The following is a 20,872-nucleotide window of genomic DNA, read 5'->3' on the forward strand; positions in this document are numbered from 1 at the left end:
CATCGCTGTTTGACATTTAATAGTATTATCATTACCGAATACACTATCTTCAATATCCTAGATGTTACCATTGAACTGAAACTGAAAAGGACCAGCCATAAAAATATAGTTCCTGTAAGGCCAGGTGCACTACTTGACTCCCAAAGCCTGTCCACCAACTAAAAGGTACAAGTTATGAGCGTGATGGACTGTGAGTGATAGGACAAGGAGCTGATTTGAATGACACCCAGTTCACCACCTTAAAACATTCACTCCCTCCACCACCAACGTACAGTGGCAGCAGTATGTTCCATCTACAAGATGCACTGCAGTAATTCACCAAGAATCCTTTGCTCACAAAAAGCAACGTTGTGACTTCTACCACCCAGAAGGACAAGGGCAGCAAATGCATGGAGACACCCCCACTTCAAATTCCTTTCTAAGCCCAAACACAATCCTGACATTCAAAATCCTGAAACAGGAAGTGGTGTGGTGGGTTCAATTTCAACACTTAAAAGACATTTGGATAGAGACATGGATGGGAAAGGTTTAAAGGGATATGGGCCAAATGCAGGCAAATGGGACTTGTTTAGGAAACCTGGTTGACATGGACAAATTGGTTGAAGGGCCTGTTTCTGTGTTGTATGACTCTGACTTCACAAACAACACTATGGGTGGTCCCTACACTACATGAACTGTAGTTGTTCAAAAAGGCAGCTCATTCCCACTTTCTCAAGGGCAATTAGGTTTGGGCATCAAATGCTGGCCTAGCCAGTGATAACCACAACTTGTGAAAGTTTCACATGCAAATCATTCTGGTGCAATTGATTGAAGTCATTCATCTTTGCAGTCTGTTCAGCTCTTTTAGTTACCCATTTGAAAAAGGGAAATTAGTGTTTAAAGTCAATTAACATGTCATTCAGAGGCTTAGAAATGCTATGAATCCTAATATGTGCGTATATATTAGAACATATAACAATACAGCACAGTACAGGCCCTTGGTGTTGCACCAACTTGTGAAATCAATCTGAAGCCTGTTTAACCTAGACTATTCATTATCATCTATATGTTTATCCAATGACCATTTAAAATGCCCTTAAAGTTGGCGAGTATACTACCGTTGCAGCCAGGGCATTCCACACCCCTACTACTCTCTGAATGAAGAACCTAATTAATTTGTTTATAACTGCACATTTCCTAGATATACATGACAGAACAATGTTCAGAATATGCAGCCTCCGCCTCCTCTTCACTTGATTGTTGACATGCCAGGAAGCAGATATAGGACGGGAACAACTGGGGGTGGGGGGTGGCAAGAGTGTCATAACATGAAACAAAGCAGAAGAGTTTGTCCCATCTTGCACATTAGCAATCACGTGACTCAGTCACAAAATGGTGAATACTTGCCCGTGTATCCAGAGAAATATTCGCTGCTTTGCCATCAACAGTTACAGACAGTGTATTGCCAGTTTTAGATTTAGTCACACATTCCTGTCCAAACATATCTCTGGAAGGGGAAAGATAATTTTGTCGTTAAATTGTGTTTTCAAAAGGTTTCACAGTTGGGAACACTGCAATGTTATCAATCCTATTTGCAAAATAATATCTATCACAAAGTACAGTTCTATCCTAATTTCCTCAACAAGATTAAATTCAGCAACAATATTGACAATCTGCATTCTTCTCCATTGGGAATGGTCAATATTACTTTTGATTGTTTGTGCATTATTGCTGTGCACAAATTTAGGGAAAATTATATTTTCAGAAAGGTGAATGTAATAGTACGAGAAACATTTACAGCTGTGGCAAACACAAATCGTTACTGTAGGAAGGAAAGGGATTTGGGCTTCGAAAAATGGGTCCAATAAAAAGTACTTTGTTTTGTATGGAACAGAACTCCCGTCAGCTGCATAATTACAGATGTCCAGAGTAAGGATGAGAATGGAAGAATTCCATGCTGCTGGGGAGTTTACTGACGTATGCTCAGGACATGAAAGTATGTTGACTCAGTAGATTCCAATGGCTCTGAAGTTAATTTTTCACTGAAGCTGTAAATATGCACTCCAAAATAAGCGCTTTGTTAATATACTAAAACAAACAACCAAAGATGTTAAAAATCTGAAACAAACAAATTGCTGGAGATTCTCAGCAAGCCTGGCAGCATCTGCAGAGAGAAAGCAGAATGAATGTTTCAAGTCCAGTGAACCTTCTTCAGAATTTCAGAGGCCGAATGGCCTCCTCCTGCTCCTATCTTCTATGTTTCTATGGACTCAAGACATCAACTCTGCTTTCTCTCTACTGACGATGCCAGACCTGCTGAGTTTCTCCAGCAGTTTCTGCCTTTTTAACATAACCTCACTAATAAGCAATGTTCTGTCAAAGCTGCTTGTCCATTAACCAGGGGGTTTGTGTGTAGGCTGAGCACAAGTTGTCTTCTTTAAATTACCATGTGCCAAGTTTTGCAAAGAATTTAAAGGGTCTGCACACTAAAATGGGCAGTCCACATACAATAAAAAAATCAGAGCAATAACTGCCACTGTGCTTTAGATTAAAAGTATGCAAGTATAATATTCATTTAAAAATTGCACACAGCTTTAATCACAGTACAACATTCTGTCTTGTAGAGTGAAAAAGCACATTGTGTGCGTGTGGAATAATATAGGAGAAATAAGTATAAGAAGTATCTACGGGCAGTTTTAATTTCATGATGAAATCCATTTTAGATTGTTTCCAATCTAAATTTTAAGGTTCACGTGCTAGTTCATTTAAACTAGCAGTTCAATCATTCATCTGCAAGCTCTTACTAACTTGGTAGGTTTGTGTGAAGTTGTGTTTATTTTGACCTGGAAGATTTAGACCTAGCCAATTATTCACTGAACAAATTTAATTTCAACCAGCCTTTCAGAGAGAGCCAAAGGCCAATTACTTCTCCAAAACTGGAGAATTCTGAGGCCATGTCATCTGCAGCCAGTCTTACACAACTCTTAGTGAGAGCCTTTGGAGTGTAAGAAAAAACACATTAGTTTCTGGGATTAGGGAACACACACACAAATACGTCGACAAAATATACATACCAACAATGTTTCAAATATGTCAGCTACGAGGACCAGCTAAATTAGGAATTTTGTTTGCTCACTAGAATTCAAACAAATGAAGCAACTTACTCGAGCATGATCTCCAATCTCTTTGCATACATTTCCTTGTCAAATTTTTTGCTCGAGTTTTGCTGAACAACTAGAGAAAAAAGAAATATTTTACTAATAATCTATTTATTAGATAAAGCAATACTTATAAAAGTGAGGGGTACATTAGAGATACTAAATGGGAACTGATGACTTATTTTTGGTTTATAAGGCACAAAAAGCATTCTATTGTAATTGTTATGACAGGCTGTACTGTAATTGCGATATAGTAAAATGAAAACCTTTGAAGAATTTCAATAGTTACTCAAATAGTTCTGAACCAGACTTTTGAATAACCAATTCCAATTTTGTGAATTATTAATTCCAGACACTGGTTGTATATCTTACACAACATAGTTAACAATTTATTAAAGATACAATAATTTTAGCACAGAAAAAAATTAAATAATGAGGTAATCGAATGACTATGCATTAAATCTGAAATATTTGTTGTCCCTCTCCCATTCGCACAAAAGACAGACATACAAACAAACACAGCTAAGGCTTGAATAAAAGGAAACAACAAAACTGGCCCGATTACTCAAATGGTTTTCATGATGTATTGATTCAAAGGTTTAGAAGTGGACTCCTTTGGTTGCTTTTCAGAAGACGTCAATCAGAGTCACCTTTTCAGTTCACTCAGGTAAAGGTAGCAATACTTCGAACTCTCCTTTCTATTCTTTGGGTTTCCAAAAGCTGGTAAGGTAGATTAGGCAGGCAGCTTTTAAATCTTCATCTTTGTATCATCATCAGCCAAACCTTCTTCCACAGAAAATAAAGTTTAAAAATTTTTTTAACTATGTCCTGCCCTGACAGACTGACCACCTTTTCCCAAGACCTTAATTACCATTCAAGATCTTCCATCTGCTCGAGTATCGGGCCTCTTCCAGACTAGCTGGAACCTATTCCCGGTACTGACCTCATTAACAGCCAACTTCTGCTACCTATTTAAACATAATGCTCTTATCAGGGTCACTATGTCTGTAGAAACACCTTTAATCAAGAATCAGCCAGTAATTAATCCCCAAGCCGGGCCTCACAAACAAAAAAAAAGCTTGATTGTTCTGCTCTTTTGCTTTTAACACAAGCAGTTTCCCAAAGTCCACAAGTTACCTTCCGCTCACAATTTCCAGTTCACAGCTCCAAGCCAAAACTGATTTTAAAAAAACTAACAATAAATAAGTCAGCGAGGGCTCTAACACAACAAACAAATATCTACTATAAAGGTTTTAAATCTATAATTGAATTCTGAAACAGAAGTGATCAAAAATACATACTTTGATTTGTTCAGTATAGAGGCAGAAGCGATTTCAGTCTGCAGAATAAATTAACTGACTGAAAATTGCTGAGTTCAAAGGAATAATCAATTTATTTTTTCTGCTGCATACCTTTGAATTCAGTTGCTAGGCTGTTTTGTTGGTTAAAGTATCTGCCTAAAATAGCAATACTATTAATGGATTCCTTATCAGAAACAGAATGCAGTAAACCCTCACTTTTGTTCATGCAACAAAACATCACAGTTCCATTTAGTGAGTTTTGAGAAGATTTGTAGCTCAGGTTGAGGTCTGGATGTAGGTTGAGCCTCCGGATGAAGCATTGGTGATATGGCCCTTATGTATTTAGGTTTCCTTGGGTTGGTGATGACATTTCCTGTGGTGACATCGTTTCCTGTTCTTTTTCTCAGGTGGTGGTAAATGGATCCAAGTCAACGTGTTTGTTGATAGAGTTCCGGTAGGAATACCATGCTTCTAGGAATTCTCATGCATGTCTCTGTTTGGCTTATCCTAGGATGTGTTGGTAAAAACAATGACTGCAGATGCTGGAAACCAGATTCTGGATTAGTGGTGCTGGAAGAGCACAGCAATTCAGGCAGCATCCGAGGAGCAGCGAAATCGGGCAAAAGCCCTTCATCAGGATGTGTTGTCCCAGTTGAAGTAGTGTCCTTCCTCATCTGTATGTATCAGATAGCAACTCTTACCAACATGTGGAGATAGACCGAACTCCCACAACTACAGATATAAATCACAGCCCTACTCAAAAAACTTCGGAAATCTGGAGAAATAAATAAGGCCGACTTCCAAAAAAATGAAACGAGACAGATCCGAAAAAAACCATGCTTCTACGGATTAACCAAAATTCACAAACCAGGAGACCACCTCAGACTCACAGTCTTGCTACCTGGAACACCAATTTACAGATTGACCAAGGAGCTACACCAAAGACTAAACATTTAGTAGAAGACACACGTCACTCCATCCACTCCACCCAAGAATTCCTGAAGACCAAAGACATCAAGATAGAAGAGGATGAAATAATGGTCTCCTTTGATGTAACAGCCCTGTTCACATCCATCAACATCAACCTGACCAAGGAAACACTGGTTACACTATTAGAAGAACCAAAGACACATACACCGAACACCACCAACTTCATCAGCAAAGGACAGTATCGTCAAGCTAGTGGACCTATGCCTTACCGCCCACTTCACCTTCGACAACAAAACCTACAGACAAACCAATGGAACACCCATGGGATCTCCAATAACAGAGTTCTTAGCAGAGGGAGTAATGCAGACTTGAACAAACTGCTCTGCCAACCATTCAACCCAAGCTTTGGGTCCGCTACGTGGATGACACCTTTGTCATCACTAAATGAAACAAATTAAAGGAAACCTTTAAGACCATCAATAATACCCTTACTGGCATAAAACACACTAAAGAGGAGGAAAACAACAACAAATTGCCATTCCTAGATGTCACAGTGGAGCGAACAGCCAATGGGGAACTTCAAACCAGCGTCTACAGGAAAACAACACATACAGACCAAATACTAAACTACTGAAGCAATCATCCCAACATCCACAAATGAAGCTTCATTAGAACATTATTTCAACGAGCCACCACACACTGCAGCACAGAGGAACTACGGAGAGCAGAGGAAAATCACCTATACAGGGTATTCAAAAAGAACGGCCAACTAACACAATCCGCCGATTTCTCAGCAACAAACCCAAACAAGCAGACAAAACATGTCCAGAAACCCAAGTCACTCTCACTTGCATTGAAGACATCTCGGAAATGACTGCCAGACTACTCAGACCCCTTGGCATCATGGTGGCCCACAGACCCACCAACACAGTAAAACAGCAGCTAATGAACTTGAAAGACCCTATACAGACAACAAGCAAACCTAATGTAATTTACAAAATACCATGCAAGAACTGTAATAAACACTGAATTGGACAAACAGGCTGAAAACTAGCCACCAGGATACATGAAAATTAACTTGCCATAAAACGACATGACCCACTCTCGCTAATATCCTTATATAAAGATGAGGAAGGATACCACTTCGATTGGGACATCACATCCATCTTAGGACAAGCCAAACAGAGACATGCACGAGAATTTCTCGAAGCATGGCATTTCAACTGGAAGTCTATCAACAAATACATAGACTTGGATCACATTCACTACCACCAGAGGAAAAGAACAGACAATGGCATCAATACAGGAAATAACATCATCACAGGAAATGACATCACCGACCCAAGGAAACCCAAACATAAATAGAAAGTGGACCATACCACCAGTGCTTCATTCGGAGGCTGACTGATAATGTTAGCTAGTGTGGTGACAAAGCGTCTGAAAGCAAACCTTCAAGCCCAGCAAGCTACATTCATCACAGTTCCATTTTTGGCTGGGAGGAGAAAGGTCTATATCATACTAACACAGTGAGAACAAAAGTTTCAAGATTTAACTTCTGAGCTTGTTCTGAGACAGATAATTTCTACAAGGTCAGCTGTTTCCAGTCCCTCAACAGATCTCAATTCTAGAAATGAAAATAAAAAAATCAATCAGGTTTACTGACTGCTAGCCTGTTGAAATGTGTGCAGTGATAATAGGACCATGTCCAGATTGCAAAATCCCTTAATGGTTTCATAATCTTAAGAAGAATGAGCAGGAAAGGTACTTGACGGTTACCAGCTTCCAAAAACACTCACTCCAAAACAGGCGATGTTTTCAGCTGAGGTGGAACAAAACTGCTTTAAAGAAGCAAGATCATACATGAAGAAACAAAAATGGAAGCTATGCAAGTGCACGTACCTTTCTGTGCTTTCGGGTTTGACTGCACTTCTAGAATCACTGTCATCACTGCATCTGCATACATATCATTTAATGGATTTGCCACCCACTAAAAGGAGAAATAAAGGTTTTAGATAAACAGCATTTCTGAAAGAGCAAATTCAGTTTGTTTAATCACGCGATAGTTTGCTAACTTGATCCCAGTCACAAATTACAGAATAGCGTGAGAAAATATATGCAGTTACATAAAAAAAGTCATGAATATCGTTCAGTTGTTAGAACAAAAAAATGCAGTCACCCGAAAACCCAGCAAATATCAATATTGACTCCACAATGGCTACTGATGAGTTGGGCAATATTGACAAATAGTTCAATTGGGAGTATTGATCTATAAGTCTGATTGAGCACTTAAGTTAGAACATAGAACAATACAGCGCAGTACAGGCTCTCGACGTTGCGCCAATCTGTGAAACCAATCTGAAGCCCATTTAACCTAGACTATTCCATCATCATCATCTATATATTTATCCAATTACCATTTAAATGCCCTTAAAGTTGGCGAGTCTACTACTGTTACAGGCAGGGCATTCCACGCCCTTACTACTCTTGAGCAAAGAACCTACTTTGTTTATAACTGCAAATTTCCTAGAGATACATGACAGAACAATGTTCGGAATATGCAGCCTCAGCCTCCTGTTCCTTTGACTGTTGACATGCCAGGAAGCAAATATAAGATGGGAACAGCAGGTTTGGGCAAGAGTGCATAACATGAAACGAAGCAAGAGAGTTTGTGCCATCTTGCACATTAGTAATCACGTGACTCAGTCACAAAATGGTGAATACTTGCTCATGTATCCAGAGAAATATTCGCTGCTTTACCATCAATAGTTACAGACAGCGTAATGCCAGTTTTAGATTTAGTCACACATTCCTGTCCAAACATAATTTAAGTTGAAGTTTCAAGAGTTCTGTGAGTATTGACTGTCATTTTCCCTACAGTGAATACACCTCAAAGGGTCTTCATTGGCTGTAAAGCACTTCTGGGCTGTTGTTCATGAAAACATAAATGCAAATTTGTCTGTCCTTCTTATTTAATGAAAGGAGAAAAACGTTGGAAAGGGAATACAATAAACTCACCTCCAGCACAATCATTCCTGGCTCTTGAACCAGTGTGATAGCTTTGAAGATCCTCAGTGCCGGCTTATCCTGAACTTCGATTTCTTCCACATCATCTTAAGAGTAAAAAGTTGTTAAATCAGAATGCTTATAATTTTTCTTTCAAAGCAATAATTAGAACTTAAGAACTGAAGTTAAATGCATAAAGTGTTTAAAATTCTAAGATACCGGACAGTTTCTGTATATCTCATTTGTTGAACACATTTTATCAAGATATAATGACACAGTCATCTCTGACAGGAACACCGGTCCTCAAATCAAAATGCTCTCCCTTGTTGACTGAATAAGCAAAATGGTGTGGCAGTGAAGTACGTGAGCAGAATGCTCCATTTGAATGCCATATTAGATTAGATTAGATTTTTTTAGATTAGATTATCTTACATTACAGTGTGGAAACAGGCCCTACGGCCCAACAAGTCCACACCGACCCGCCGAAGCGCAACCCACCCATACCCCTACATTTACCCCCTACCTAACACTGCGGACAATTTAACATGGCCAATTCACCTGGCCTGCACATCTTTGTGACTGTGGGAGGAAACCAGAGCACCCGGAGGAAACCCATGCAGACACGGGGAGAACGTGCAAACTCCACACAGTCAGTCGCCTGAGGCGGGAATTGAACCCGGGTCTCTGGCGCTGTGAGGCAGCAGTGCTAACCACTGTGCCACCGTGCCGCCCACAATATCTGTGTTGAGATAACTATGTAAGGAGGGCAGAAATGTAGGAGCAACTGACCATAGGAATTCCGATCTGAGAAGCAAAAATAAAGTAACTGCCGATGGAAAAATGCCTGGTTCACCAGTGCAACAAATACTGAGGATTGAAAATATTCAACCTTACCAACAAGTTGAAGGAAATAATTTACATACTTCACCACAGAGTTATTAGCAGACTGTAAATAAAGCTGAATGAATATAAGCTGCATGCAATTCCATACAAGCCAGTCCAACGTCCATAGATTCTGGATACAGGTGAAAACAAGAAACTCACTGGCTCAAAACTCCAGGATATTGTGAAGAGGAACATACCTTTCTTTCCACAGAGCAGGTATCTGCTATAATAGACATTCATTATCTTGGGGGACCTTTAAGCTGATGTTAAGGACAACTTCCTGAGTTAGCTGGGAAGATGTCTGAAAAAGGAAATTCAGGCGGTTCATGGTCCTCCAGTTAAGGGAATGGACCAACCACTTGGGTTAGGAGAGCATCTTCTATAAAAGGACATCCAACAGATAAAAAGGTGCTCCACTGGACAGCCAGTTTATAGACCATTCAAGGACAAGAACAGAATCAGTCAACAGTTCTTAAAGCAAAGGCTGGACAATCATCCACAGTCTGAAGAGAATGTGTTCTGGAAGACCTTGGAACCTCTAGACCACCTGAATTTGTGACATCAGGAGACCTGGGCAGATGGGGTAGTGGTAAATATGCGCAAGTGTTAACTATGGAGGTGGGGAAAAACTTTAGGGAGATGTTGCAAAAGGTAATGGTTCTGAAAAGGTTATCGCTGAAGATTGCATAATGCTCCACCCAATTGGTTTCTCCTGGTTAACACTCAATAGTTGTTAACCCTGTACCACTTTAAACCAATTAGGCTGTTAGACTCAGTCAAAGGCAAGAGTATCAATGCCATCCTTCTACGCACAAATATCATACTTTTAATTCTCAAGGCCCTTAATCGAAGGAATTTTCTTCCTCAGACTGCAGTAGAAACTGGGTCAATCAAGGCCAAGATAGACTAGACTTCTGACAAAGAAGTCAAAGACTACTAGGATGGGAACAGGTACAGCATGTAAGGAAGTGAAGATGAAACCACAATTAAACCAGCCATGACTAATTGAAAGGTAGAGCAGGTTTGAAGGGGCCAAATGGCCTCCACTTGCTCCCAATTCTTGTTTTATTGGGCACTCACTGTCTAGACTCAAGTGAAAAATAGTCAATAATGCAAGGTAAGGCATGATGGCCAATGGCCAGTCGTTAGCAGCTTCATGAAAGAGGAGGGATTAAAAGAAAGCAGAATTATATACAAACCCGCAATGATCTGAAGATGTTGTGCCAGTAGTATTAAAGAGCCTGAGTACTGAATGGCCTGCGTCTGTGTCACCGTACTCATTGCCAAATCAGTATAATCTGATAAAAAGGGAAACATAGTAGTTTATATTTTAAGTTTGCATACTTTAAACATTAGTTTCTGAAATACAGAGGAATCAACCACATAAAACTACAAACTGTTTGTTCACAGGCTCATACTCACTTTAGAGTTTGAAATACTGTACATAGCTAACCATTCCGCAAGCTCAAAGCAGTGCTGTCCCCAGTATTTTTCTGAACTGAACAAATTCAATTCTTGGTGCCCTCTCCCCATGATTTGCTTTCACACTTTTACTCAATGCAACCTCCGGTGAGAGTAGCACTACCCACACAGCATTTCATTCGGGCATTGATTCGATACACTAAGAATAAAGCTAAATCAGTGAGAGGTGGACGATGATGTGCAAGACGGATCCAAATTTTCACCCCTTCGTAACTTGCTAAAAATTGTTTTTAAGGTGTAGGTGACACTGGCAACGCCTTAGTTGCTCTAATTACTGTAGGCCAGACTAAGTTTTCCTTTTCTGAAGGAGATCAGTAAACCAACATTATACATTCCGACCATGGGAACAGTTTATTTTAATTCAGGTGGTCTAAAGCCCTCATGATTTTAAGAATCTCTATCAAATAACACTAAGATATAGGAGCAGAAATAGATCATTCCCACTGTTGGCTCTGCTCCACCTTTCAATAAGATCATGGCTGCTCTGATCATTCTCAGCTCCACATTCCTGCCTTTTCCCTTTAAGCTTTAATTTTCTTGCTAATTAAAAATCAGTCTATCTCAGCCTTCAATATCTTGAATGACCCAGCCTCGACAGCCCCCTGCGGTAAAGATTCACAACCCTTAGAAAATAAGCCTCCTCATCGCTGTCTTAAATGTGCAGCCTTCTAGTCTAGGATTATTTCCTCTGGTGCTAGACTGTCTCACGGGGTGGTGGGTGGTGGTGGTTGGGGGGGGGGCGCATCTTTTTACACCTGCCCTTTCAAGTCTCCTAAGAAAATCTCCTCTCAACATTATACTCTCAAAGAACATTCTAGCTTCTTCATTCTATTAACATAATCCTTCATTACTAGAACCATTGTTATAAATATTTTCAGTATAGCATAAGAAGCTTTCATATCTTTCCAGTATAAATTGGTAAATACGGAAAAACATTTACGTACTGGATAGGTCAGATGGAATAAGTATGTGATAGTTGAAGTTTCTTTTCACCAGTATTCCTGAGATCCTTTGACCTTGATCTGCCTTTTTATCTGCCAAGGAGCCCATCACCTGTCAAAAATATTAAAACAATTAAGATGAAAATGTGATTTTTTTTTACCTTAACCTGATTTAAACTCTTGGAAAGATGCAACTCCATCTAACCATCTGCATTTCCATCTAAATGTCAATCAACTACTAAGTACTCTGAACTTCAGCCAACATAGAAGGGGGTCAAAATGAAAGAGATGATGGGAGAGAAATTGGGAATGATTTACCAAAGTAAACAGAAATTGTGTAAGTGCAGAAACACAAAAAAAAAGACACCACTAAATCATAGTCAAGGAAAAGAACTCCATTAATCAGTTATGCCTTTTCTGGAATGATTTTCCTTATCCTAATGTGATCTCTGCTTAAGGTGAGAAATATTTCTTGAAAGCAGATTCTAATTATCCATACTTGCAAGTAAGTTCAATTTTTATCAGATACGTTTAAATCTTATAGGCAGCACAGTATTGTCAATGACATGCCTTCCAAAAAGACTCTTTACAGCTCAAAGTGTTCTGACCCATTTAATGGTTTAATAGCCAGACAAGCCTTTCAATAGTTAAACACAGATTTGAGACAAAAAAATCGTGTACTCTGTTTGCTAGTTAGGAAAGATTGTTTTGTGCCGTTTATTTATTGTGCCTTTGCTAACTCTACTGAGCAACAGCCTTTAGAAATTAAATGCAAAATAAAAATGCGATTGAGACGGAAATTAATAAATCTACAAATGAAAACCTTTTACACACTGAACTGCATCAAGCACATAAGCACTGAATTATGAGAAGTGCGTCATTCAACATGCTATAATGCAGCAACAAAAAGTAAAAACTAAAATCTGCAGAAGTTATTCTCTTAGTATCTAAAGTACAATGAGACTTCACTGCTCCTAGAGAAATAAGACTGGATGGTCACAAGTGTGTGCATCATACAATGCAAAACACATGACCAAACTGGTAGCGTGCTGTTGCAAATTGCTTAGAATTAGTATACATGATCAATTTCACTCAATATTACATATGTAATTAGAAAATATTCAACTAACACTTACAGGTAGAAGGAAACATCATTGAACTGAACTGAACTTATTGAATTCTTTGAAAAGGTGACGAAGGAGGTTGATGAGGGGAAAGCGGTAGATGTGGTATATATGGATTTTAGTAAGGCGTTTGATAAGGTTCCCCATGGTAGGCTACTGCAGAAAATACGGAGATATGGCATTGAGGGTGAGTTGGAGGTTTGGATTAGGAATTGGCTGGATGGAAGAAGACAGAGGGTAGTAGTTGATGGCAAAGTTTCTTCATGGAGTGCCGTCACTAGCGGTGTTCCGCAAGGATCTGTTTTGGGACCATTGCTGTTTGTCATTTTTATAAATGACCTGGAAGAGGGGTTAGAAGGTTGGGTGAGCAAGTTTGCGGATGATACGAAAGTCGGAGGAGTTGTTGACAGTGAGGAAGGATGTAGCAGGTTACAGCAGGATATAGAGAAGCTGCAGAGCTGGGCAGAAAGGTGGCAGATGGAATTCAATGTAGCTAAGTGCGAGGTGATTCACTTTGGGAAGAATAACAAAAAGATGGGGTACTGGGCTAATGGTCGGATACTTGGTAGTGTGGATGAGCAGAGGGATCTTGGTGTCCATGTACACAGATCTCTGAAAGTTGCCACCCAGGTAAATAGTGCGGTGAGGAAGGCATATGGCGTACTGGCTTTTATTGGTAGAGGAATTGAGTTCCGGAGTCCTGAGGTCATGATGCAGTTGTATAAGACTCTGGTACGGCCGCATCTGGAATATTGTGTGCAGTTTTGGTCGCCATACTATAGGAAGGATGTGGAGGCATTGGAACGGGTGCAGAGGAGGTTTACCAGGATGTTGCCTGGTATGGAAGGAAAATCGTATGAGGAAAGACTGAGGCACTTGGGGCTGTTTTCACTAGAGAAAAGAAGGTTTAGGGGTGACTTGATTGAGGTGTACAAGATGATTAGGGGGTTAGATAGGGTTGACAGTGTGAACCTTTTCCCGCGTATGGAGTCGGGTATTACAAGGGGGCATAGCTTTAAATTAAGGGGGGGTAGATATAGGACTGATGTTAGGGGTAGGTTCTTCACTCAGCGAGTCGTTAGTTCATGGAATGCCCTGCCAGTAACAGTGGTGGACTCTCCCTCTTTATGGGCATTTAAGAGGGCATTGGATAGGTATATGGAGGATAGTGGGTTAGTGTAGTTTGGGTGGGCTTGGATCGGCGCAACATCGAGGGCCCAAGGGCCTGTACTGCGCTGTATTCTTCTATGTTCTATGTTCTATGTTCTATGATAATAAAGTAGTTGGAAATTCTGCCATGCAACACTTATCCACAACACATGGTTTTGGGACTGAATTAACTACTTTATACTAAAAACTTCAAGATCAATTCATGTACTTTCTAACATGAAGCTATGTCAAATTATCAGGAAAAAGAAATGTTTGAACTGACAGAGCATTTGTGTAATTAGCTCTGCATTTGACATTCACTCCTGAATCCACTTTGATAAACATAGACAGCAAGCAGATTCAATCAAACAGGAATACCCCAGATTCAATCTTGGTCTGTGCTGAAATTACCCTTGTACCATTTAAAGAGGTAGGGTAGGTTGTTTAATCACAAATTAGAAAGTCAATACCTTTAGAAGGCAAGAGGAAATTGGTAGGAAAATTAAAACACAAAAAAGAAAATCTTTAGATCATTGCCACTGGACAGATGTCATTCCCATCAGAAAGAAAAAGTGAAATCCTACTTTGGCCAGCTTCTCGCCTCTGAAGTATAATGTCACAGCTTCAGTGTTGCGTGGATTGTGAACTTCAATATGAACTTCATCGTTGTCTTCATATTCTCGGATAAGCGCTGCCTTCAGCCTGGCCATTTCGTTCTGTTCACCATGGACAAGCAACTACGAGGAAGCCCCAGATGACTATAAGTAAATTGCAATCAATGCACAACATTTTACAACATTAAGCAAATCTCTCAATCCTTACAAAATTAAACCAGAATATTCACTTCAAATATTTCAGAAAAAATAAGAGCATAGTGTTCAATTCCAATGTGTTTAAGCTCCCTATTTGATGATCCTTTAGGAAAAGGGAGCAGCAAAAGAATACTTGGCTCAAAAGTAGAGAATCAGCAATGATCTCTATTCCCAAACATCATCCATTGATTCACACTGGATAAAAACACTTGTGAATAAGCAGGTGGATGAAGCACAATGCTCAACTGTTACCTGGTGTCTGCTTACTGTCTCTTTCGATGAGAGTTCTGGGCTCACAGATAGAGTCTGACCAACTAGGCGATAGTATAATTGCCCTAATTTATGGAAATGCACTCTAACAGGGGTCAGAATCTTTGAGAGATGAGGAAAGGAAAAGAAGAAATATTTCAGGATGGGCAGTGGGTGGTGTAGAAGATCTGGCAAATATAAATTAAACATTTTAACAGTTCTGTACTAACCACATGTGGTGGTTTCAATGCACGGATAAATTCACTAGTCTGTTGATAATCTGTATGTGCAGAGAACGAGATGTAATCAACTGACATCTTCAATGGTAACTTCTGTCCAGACATGGTAGTTACCTCCTCAGGCTCTGACATAATATGCTGCAATTTAGGAAACAGAATATAAACAATGATAATACAACATTAGCCTTGTCCAGTAATTACTAAGAAAGCACAAACTTGGTATTACTCACCAAATATAAAAAAGGATGCAATGCCCCCTGTGCTTTTTTAACTGTGTTAAGTACATATTTCTATAATTTTAAAAAAAATATAAAAACACTTATTCTATGCAAGAATCAAAAATAATTCCTTCACCCTGTCAAATCTTATTCAGCACTGCTTTTTTTTTCACACAAAATTATTTTAATAACACTAAAAAAAAAGGTGGCAAGGTGGCTCAGTGGTTAGCACTGCTGCCTCACCATGCCAGGGACCTGGGTTTGATTCCCGCCTCAGCGACTGTCTGTGTGGAGTTTGCACATTTGCCCTGTGTCTGTATTGGTTTCCTCCCACAATCCAAAGTTGTGCAGGTTAGGTGAATTGGACGTGCTAAATTGCCCATAGTGTTCAGTGCATTTAGTCTGGGGTAAATATAGGAAGGGGGAATGGGTCTGAGTATAGGGTAGATATCAAAGGGGGTTTCTTCTTTTGAGGAAGAATAAAACATGGGGACATTGCTTAAGTATAAGACGACTCCCTTTTTTGACAGATAAACAATATTTTTCTCTCAAGGGGTGGTTAGAAGTTTGTTTCCCAGGAGGTACTGGAAATTGGTCCTTTAAAATTATTCAATGCTGAACTAGATTTCTGATAGGCAAGGAGATTGGGATTGTAAGAGGCAGACAGGAAAGTGGAGCTGAGACCACAACCAGATCAGCCATGATCTTCCTGAATGGTGCAGCAGGCTTACAGGGTAAAAAGTCCTTCTCCTGTTCCCAAGGCCTATATTCATTTACTGAGGAATTATGAATCATTGTGGACTTCTAGGTCCATCTACGTAAATATGATGACAGCACTTCTGCAGTAAATGGTCCAGCAGCAAGCCTGGCTATAATGTCATTTCAGCACAGAGTTCATAAACATGAAATGCCCGGGCTAGTTTGGTTGATAACTTGTATTTCAGGTTGTGGTAATCTCTCTCTCTGGCTCAGCAACTCAAGGCAACTCCAAACTGATTTCCCTTCTGCAGCAGAAATACTTAGCAGTCCGTGCAATCATTGCCAGTGTTGGAAACTTGATGTGAAGTTAACTGTGGAGGTTGGCTAGTTTCTAACTCTAGTTCTGTAGATTGTGGAATGCACTAAAATGAATGAAAAATGCTGGAAATCTGGAATAGAAATAAAATGCTGGAAATACTTAGCACCTCTCGCAGTGTCTGCATACAGAGAAACAGTTGACATTTTTTGGGGGAGGCAATGATGTAGTGGCACACTGGACTTGTATTCCAGAACCCCAGGATAATGTTCTGGGGTATGGGTTTGAACCCTCCCATGGCAGATGGTGAAATCTGAATTCAATTGACAAAAAATATTGGAATATCAAGCTAGCCTAATGGTGATCACTGTCAATTGTCTTAAAGCTTTATCTGGTTTATTTGGAGACAGGACGGTGGCTCAGTAGTTAGCACTGTTGCCTCACAGCACCAGGGTCCCAGGTTCGAGTCCAGCCTTGTGTCTGTGTGGAGTTTGCACATTCTCCCCTTGTCTGCATGGGTGTCCTCCGGGTGCTCCGGTTTCCTCCCAAGCTCTTCGGATGGTCAGTGTGGACTTGTTGGGCTGAAGGGCCTGTTTCCGCACTGTAGAGAATCTAATCATTAATGCTCTTTAGGGAAGGAAATCTGCTATCCTTACCTGGTCTGGTCTCCAGGCTCACAGTAACCTGATTGACTCTTAGCTTCCCTCTTGTCAATTAGATATGGACAATAAATACTGGCCTAGCCAGTGGTGCTCACATCCCATGAATAAATGAAAAAAAAAGGACTTTTGTAGAACTCTGTTTCTCTCTTCACATTCACTCAAGTGTAAATAAATATCACAGAACACTTTGAATAATGTTTCTTTTTCAATAAAATATATGATTAAATTGGTAAGTAATTTTATCAGGGAACAGTGATTGTTCAAGTTCCAAATCATTAAAAAAAGTTAAAATACACATTAATTTAAAAAAAAAAATCAAACTGAAGAACCTGAAAAGGTTTACGTAATATGTTTACGTACCTTTGCAAGTGTGCCTTCAACACAGTAACCTGCAATAATGACTCCATTCCTCTTATCAGTGCACCAGCTTTCAAACAGTTCTCTGGACAAACCACTCTGCATCATACCTGGAGAAGCCATCACCACACTCGGACCAATATCATCAAAATGATCCATGCTCTTCAAAAAAAAACAGAAATAAATGGAGCAACAATAATGATTGCTCTTTAAATAATCTCTAGCTGGCTTATCATTTAAGACCGTAATGCGACACTTTCATTAATTATTCTTAAAACATTTTATATAATTAAATCAAAACAGATGCCAACTGAATTCATTTCATTTGCATTTCACTCAGCAGCTATTAAATTGCCTTTCACTAAGATTACTTATATAGTGCCAACTCATATCATACTATAGATTATTTGTGACATTCATTTAGATAAATTAGTACTTTCTTGTATTTGAGTGCATCTTGAAACCATGAAGATGGATTGAACTGTTTTGAAACCAATGGTTCCAAATTTAAGTGCCCATTTTTTATGTGCAAGGGACCACATTTCAATTTATTTCTCACCCAGGGGCCAAATGAGTAAATTTCAGAAAGAATGGTTCTGTGTTAACAAAAGCAGAACAGCATATTTGCCTTGCATTCAAACTCCACCCTCTTGCAGACTGCAGCAGCTCTACAGACTGGCAGCTAAACTCTCACAGCCTTGCCCTAATCGTGGCTGCTGTTCATTCACAGCCTCTTCTCATACCCATTCCAGTAGACTCACTGGTCCTCAGTAAACTCCAGCTGATTTTCGCTACTTACCTTCCTATTACTGGCTTCTCATCGCCGTCCCAACCCTTTCACTAGTTAACCTATTGATACAAATATCAGTGAGAAAGAGCCTGTGATTAGATGAGCAGCTCTTTACATTCCGACTTGTATTTGAGTGCATTTTGAACACCATAGACATAAACCCTTGGTGAACAGGTCTCAGGGCCCAGGGGTTATATGTTGGGACAACCCTGTTATCAAAAGATCATATCTTATCGACTCTATTAACTTTCCTTTGTGAATACCGGAGTGTACTTTTTTAAAAAAAGAAGTCTTGCTGCAAAAGGTACCCTACATACACTAGCTGAATTCATATGGCAACATATGACTTACCTTTAAGTTGCTGATGTGTTTGAAGACAAAAGGGTTGTTAATACTGATCTGTTTGCGAATTTTCTCATTCATTGCGTTAACGTAGGTTTGGTATACAGCCATACATTTTTTTGCCAGGGATGAGGCATAGTAGATGGGAATGTCATGTAGTTCTGGATGGTTCTGCCAATATTCATCTACACGTAAAATAAAACTCCAAACAATAAGTTTTTAATCTCATTGCTTTGGATGGCATTGCAGAACAGGACAACAATCATAGATCTTTACAGAACTCCAAAGAAAACAGTGTGAGAACAGGAAGAGGAACCATTGTTGGAAGTTCTTTATGATCAGATAAACATGAATGGAACTAAGTGAGATCTGTCCCAATGCACAATGGAGGAAAGGTGTGGAAAATAATTTTGTGTACAATTTTGAAAAATACCACGGAGAGGTCAAGGAGGAAAAGGAAAAATAAAGGAAAAATCACCACTTAAATATGTCATGTGACTTTAACTGGGGGCATTGCAGTATTGCATCACTATCCCATCATGCTTCCTAAGTCAGCTCAGATAAGATCATGGCATCTTAGTAAGAAACAGAGTGCAGCCCTATTCTAATACCGAATCTTGCAACTCAGTTTAACATCACAACGTTTTACTAGGTATACCTGGTTGGAATTTTGTCATGACACTAGTATCTTTTCAAACTCCAGTCAATGCTTTACATCGTTATTGTAGGACAGACTTGGAAACAAAATACTGATCAATTAATTATGTAATGGAGAGGAACTTCAGAGTATTGAAATATCTGGGTGTCATTTTGCATGAATCACAGAAAACTAGTACGGAAATACAACAGGTACTAAGGAAGGCATAGAAAGGGACAAGCTAGAAGGACAGGTCTTAGTTTGAGGATAAGGACTAGCAGATTTAAAACAGAAATGAGGAGAAATTATTTCTCTGAAAAGGTCTTGAATCTGTAAAACTCTCTACCCCAGATGGTGCCGCATGCCAGGACATTGAGTAAATTTGAGGAAGAGATAGTCAGATTTTTAATTAATAACAGGTTGAAGGGTTATGGAGAGTGGGCAGGAAAGGAGTTGAGACCGAGATAAGATCTATCATGATCATATTGAATGGTGGAGAGGTTTAAGGGACTGAATTACCTACTCCTGCTCCTAGGTCTTATGTAACCCAAATTTCCCAGCAATAGCCAAGTGTTTTACACACCCAACTTTTATTTCAGGGTCTTTCTATTTGGATACTCAGCACAGTGAGACATCATTTGATTAAGTAGGGTTGCTTATATCTACAGTAAAATTTCTCAAATATTTAAACTCCCAGCAGCTATCAACATTTGCTTCACAAGATAAATCTCTCACAATATATCCTTGAATATGAATGGTCACAGCTTTGTCCTGAAAAGCTCTCACTCACTTGCTCAAGTGTGCTTAGATTACTAGATTATATTAGATTAGATTAGATTACATTACAGGCCCTTCGGCCCAACAAGTCCACACCGACCTACATTTATCCCTTCACCTAACACTCTGGGAAATTTAGCATGGCCAATTCACCTAACCTGCACATTTTTGGACTATGGGAGGAAACTGGAGCACCCGGAGGAAACCCACACAGACACGGGGAGAATGTGCAAACTCCACACAGTCAGTTGCCTGAGGCGGGAATTGAACCCGGGTCTCTGGCACTGTGAGGCAGCAGTGCTAACCACTGTGCCGGCCACAGGATGGAGAGATAAATCAGATTTCCAACATTTACCTAAAATCAGCAGTAGTTCTTGTGCACGGCCTAGCGCAAAGACAGGAATGAGACAGCGTCCTCCTCGATTTACAATGTCATGTACAGTATTGCAGAATCGAGCCTCACGCTCCTCACGTTTCTCATGGATGTGAGTGCCATATGTTGATTCCTGGATGAAAAAGATCAGAATTACTATAGGAAGGAAAATGAAAAGAGTAAGAAAGTGGAATTCAGGCAAAAGATCAGCCAGAATATTACATCAAGGAGGAGGCCTGGAGGGCTTTGCAGTTTACTCCTGCTATCTCTTATGTTAAGAGTCTTGTTTTCATTCATTCATGGGACGTGGGCATCGCAGTCTAGGTCAGTATTTATTGCCATTGCTAATTCCCCTAATTGCTTACAGGACCATTAAAAGTCGACCACATCAGGACTGATCTGGAGTCATGTGTAAAACAGACCAGGAAATGTTCTTCCCTGAAGGTCAT

General features: G+C 39.7%; 1 protein-coding gene across 1 annotated transcript in view; it reads right to left on the bottom strand.

Moving 5' to 3' along the window:
- Positions 1–20,872, bottom strand: part of cpsf3 (cleavage and polyadenylation specific factor 3) — a 36,703-nt gene that overhangs the window by 2,522 nt on the left and 13,309 nt on the right. The window contains exons 7-17 of the mRNA XM_043678130.2: positions 20,406–20,556; positions 18,646–18,821; positions 17,508–17,666; positions 15,244–15,390; positions 14,537–14,689; positions 11,683–11,791; positions 10,456–10,554; positions 8,384–8,478; positions 7,268–7,355; positions 3,144–3,213; positions 1,387–1,486 (exon numbers count right to left, since the gene is read on the bottom strand). Coding sequence (XP_043534065.1) covers positions 1,387–1,486; positions 3,144–3,213; positions 7,268–7,355; positions 8,384–8,478; positions 10,456–10,554; positions 11,683–11,791; positions 14,537–14,689; positions 15,244–15,390; positions 17,508–17,666; positions 18,646–18,821; positions 20,406–20,556 — 1,347 coding nt within the window. The remainder of the gene's footprint in view (positions 1–1,386; positions 1,487–3,143; positions 3,214–7,267; positions 7,356–8,383; positions 8,479–10,455; positions 10,555–11,682; positions 11,792–14,536; positions 14,690–15,243; positions 15,391–17,507; positions 17,667–18,645; positions 18,822–20,405; positions 20,557–20,872) is intronic.

Source organism: Chiloscyllium plagiosum, unplaced genomic scaffold (assembly GCF_037043375.1).
Source record: "Chiloscyllium plagiosum isolate Xiang-an unplaced genomic scaffold, Cpla_swu_hap1 HiC_scaffold_3, whole genome shotgun sequence".
Taxonomy (NCBI): Eukaryota; Metazoa; Chordata; class Chondrichthyes; order Orectolobiformes; family Hemiscylliidae; genus Chiloscyllium; species Chiloscyllium plagiosum.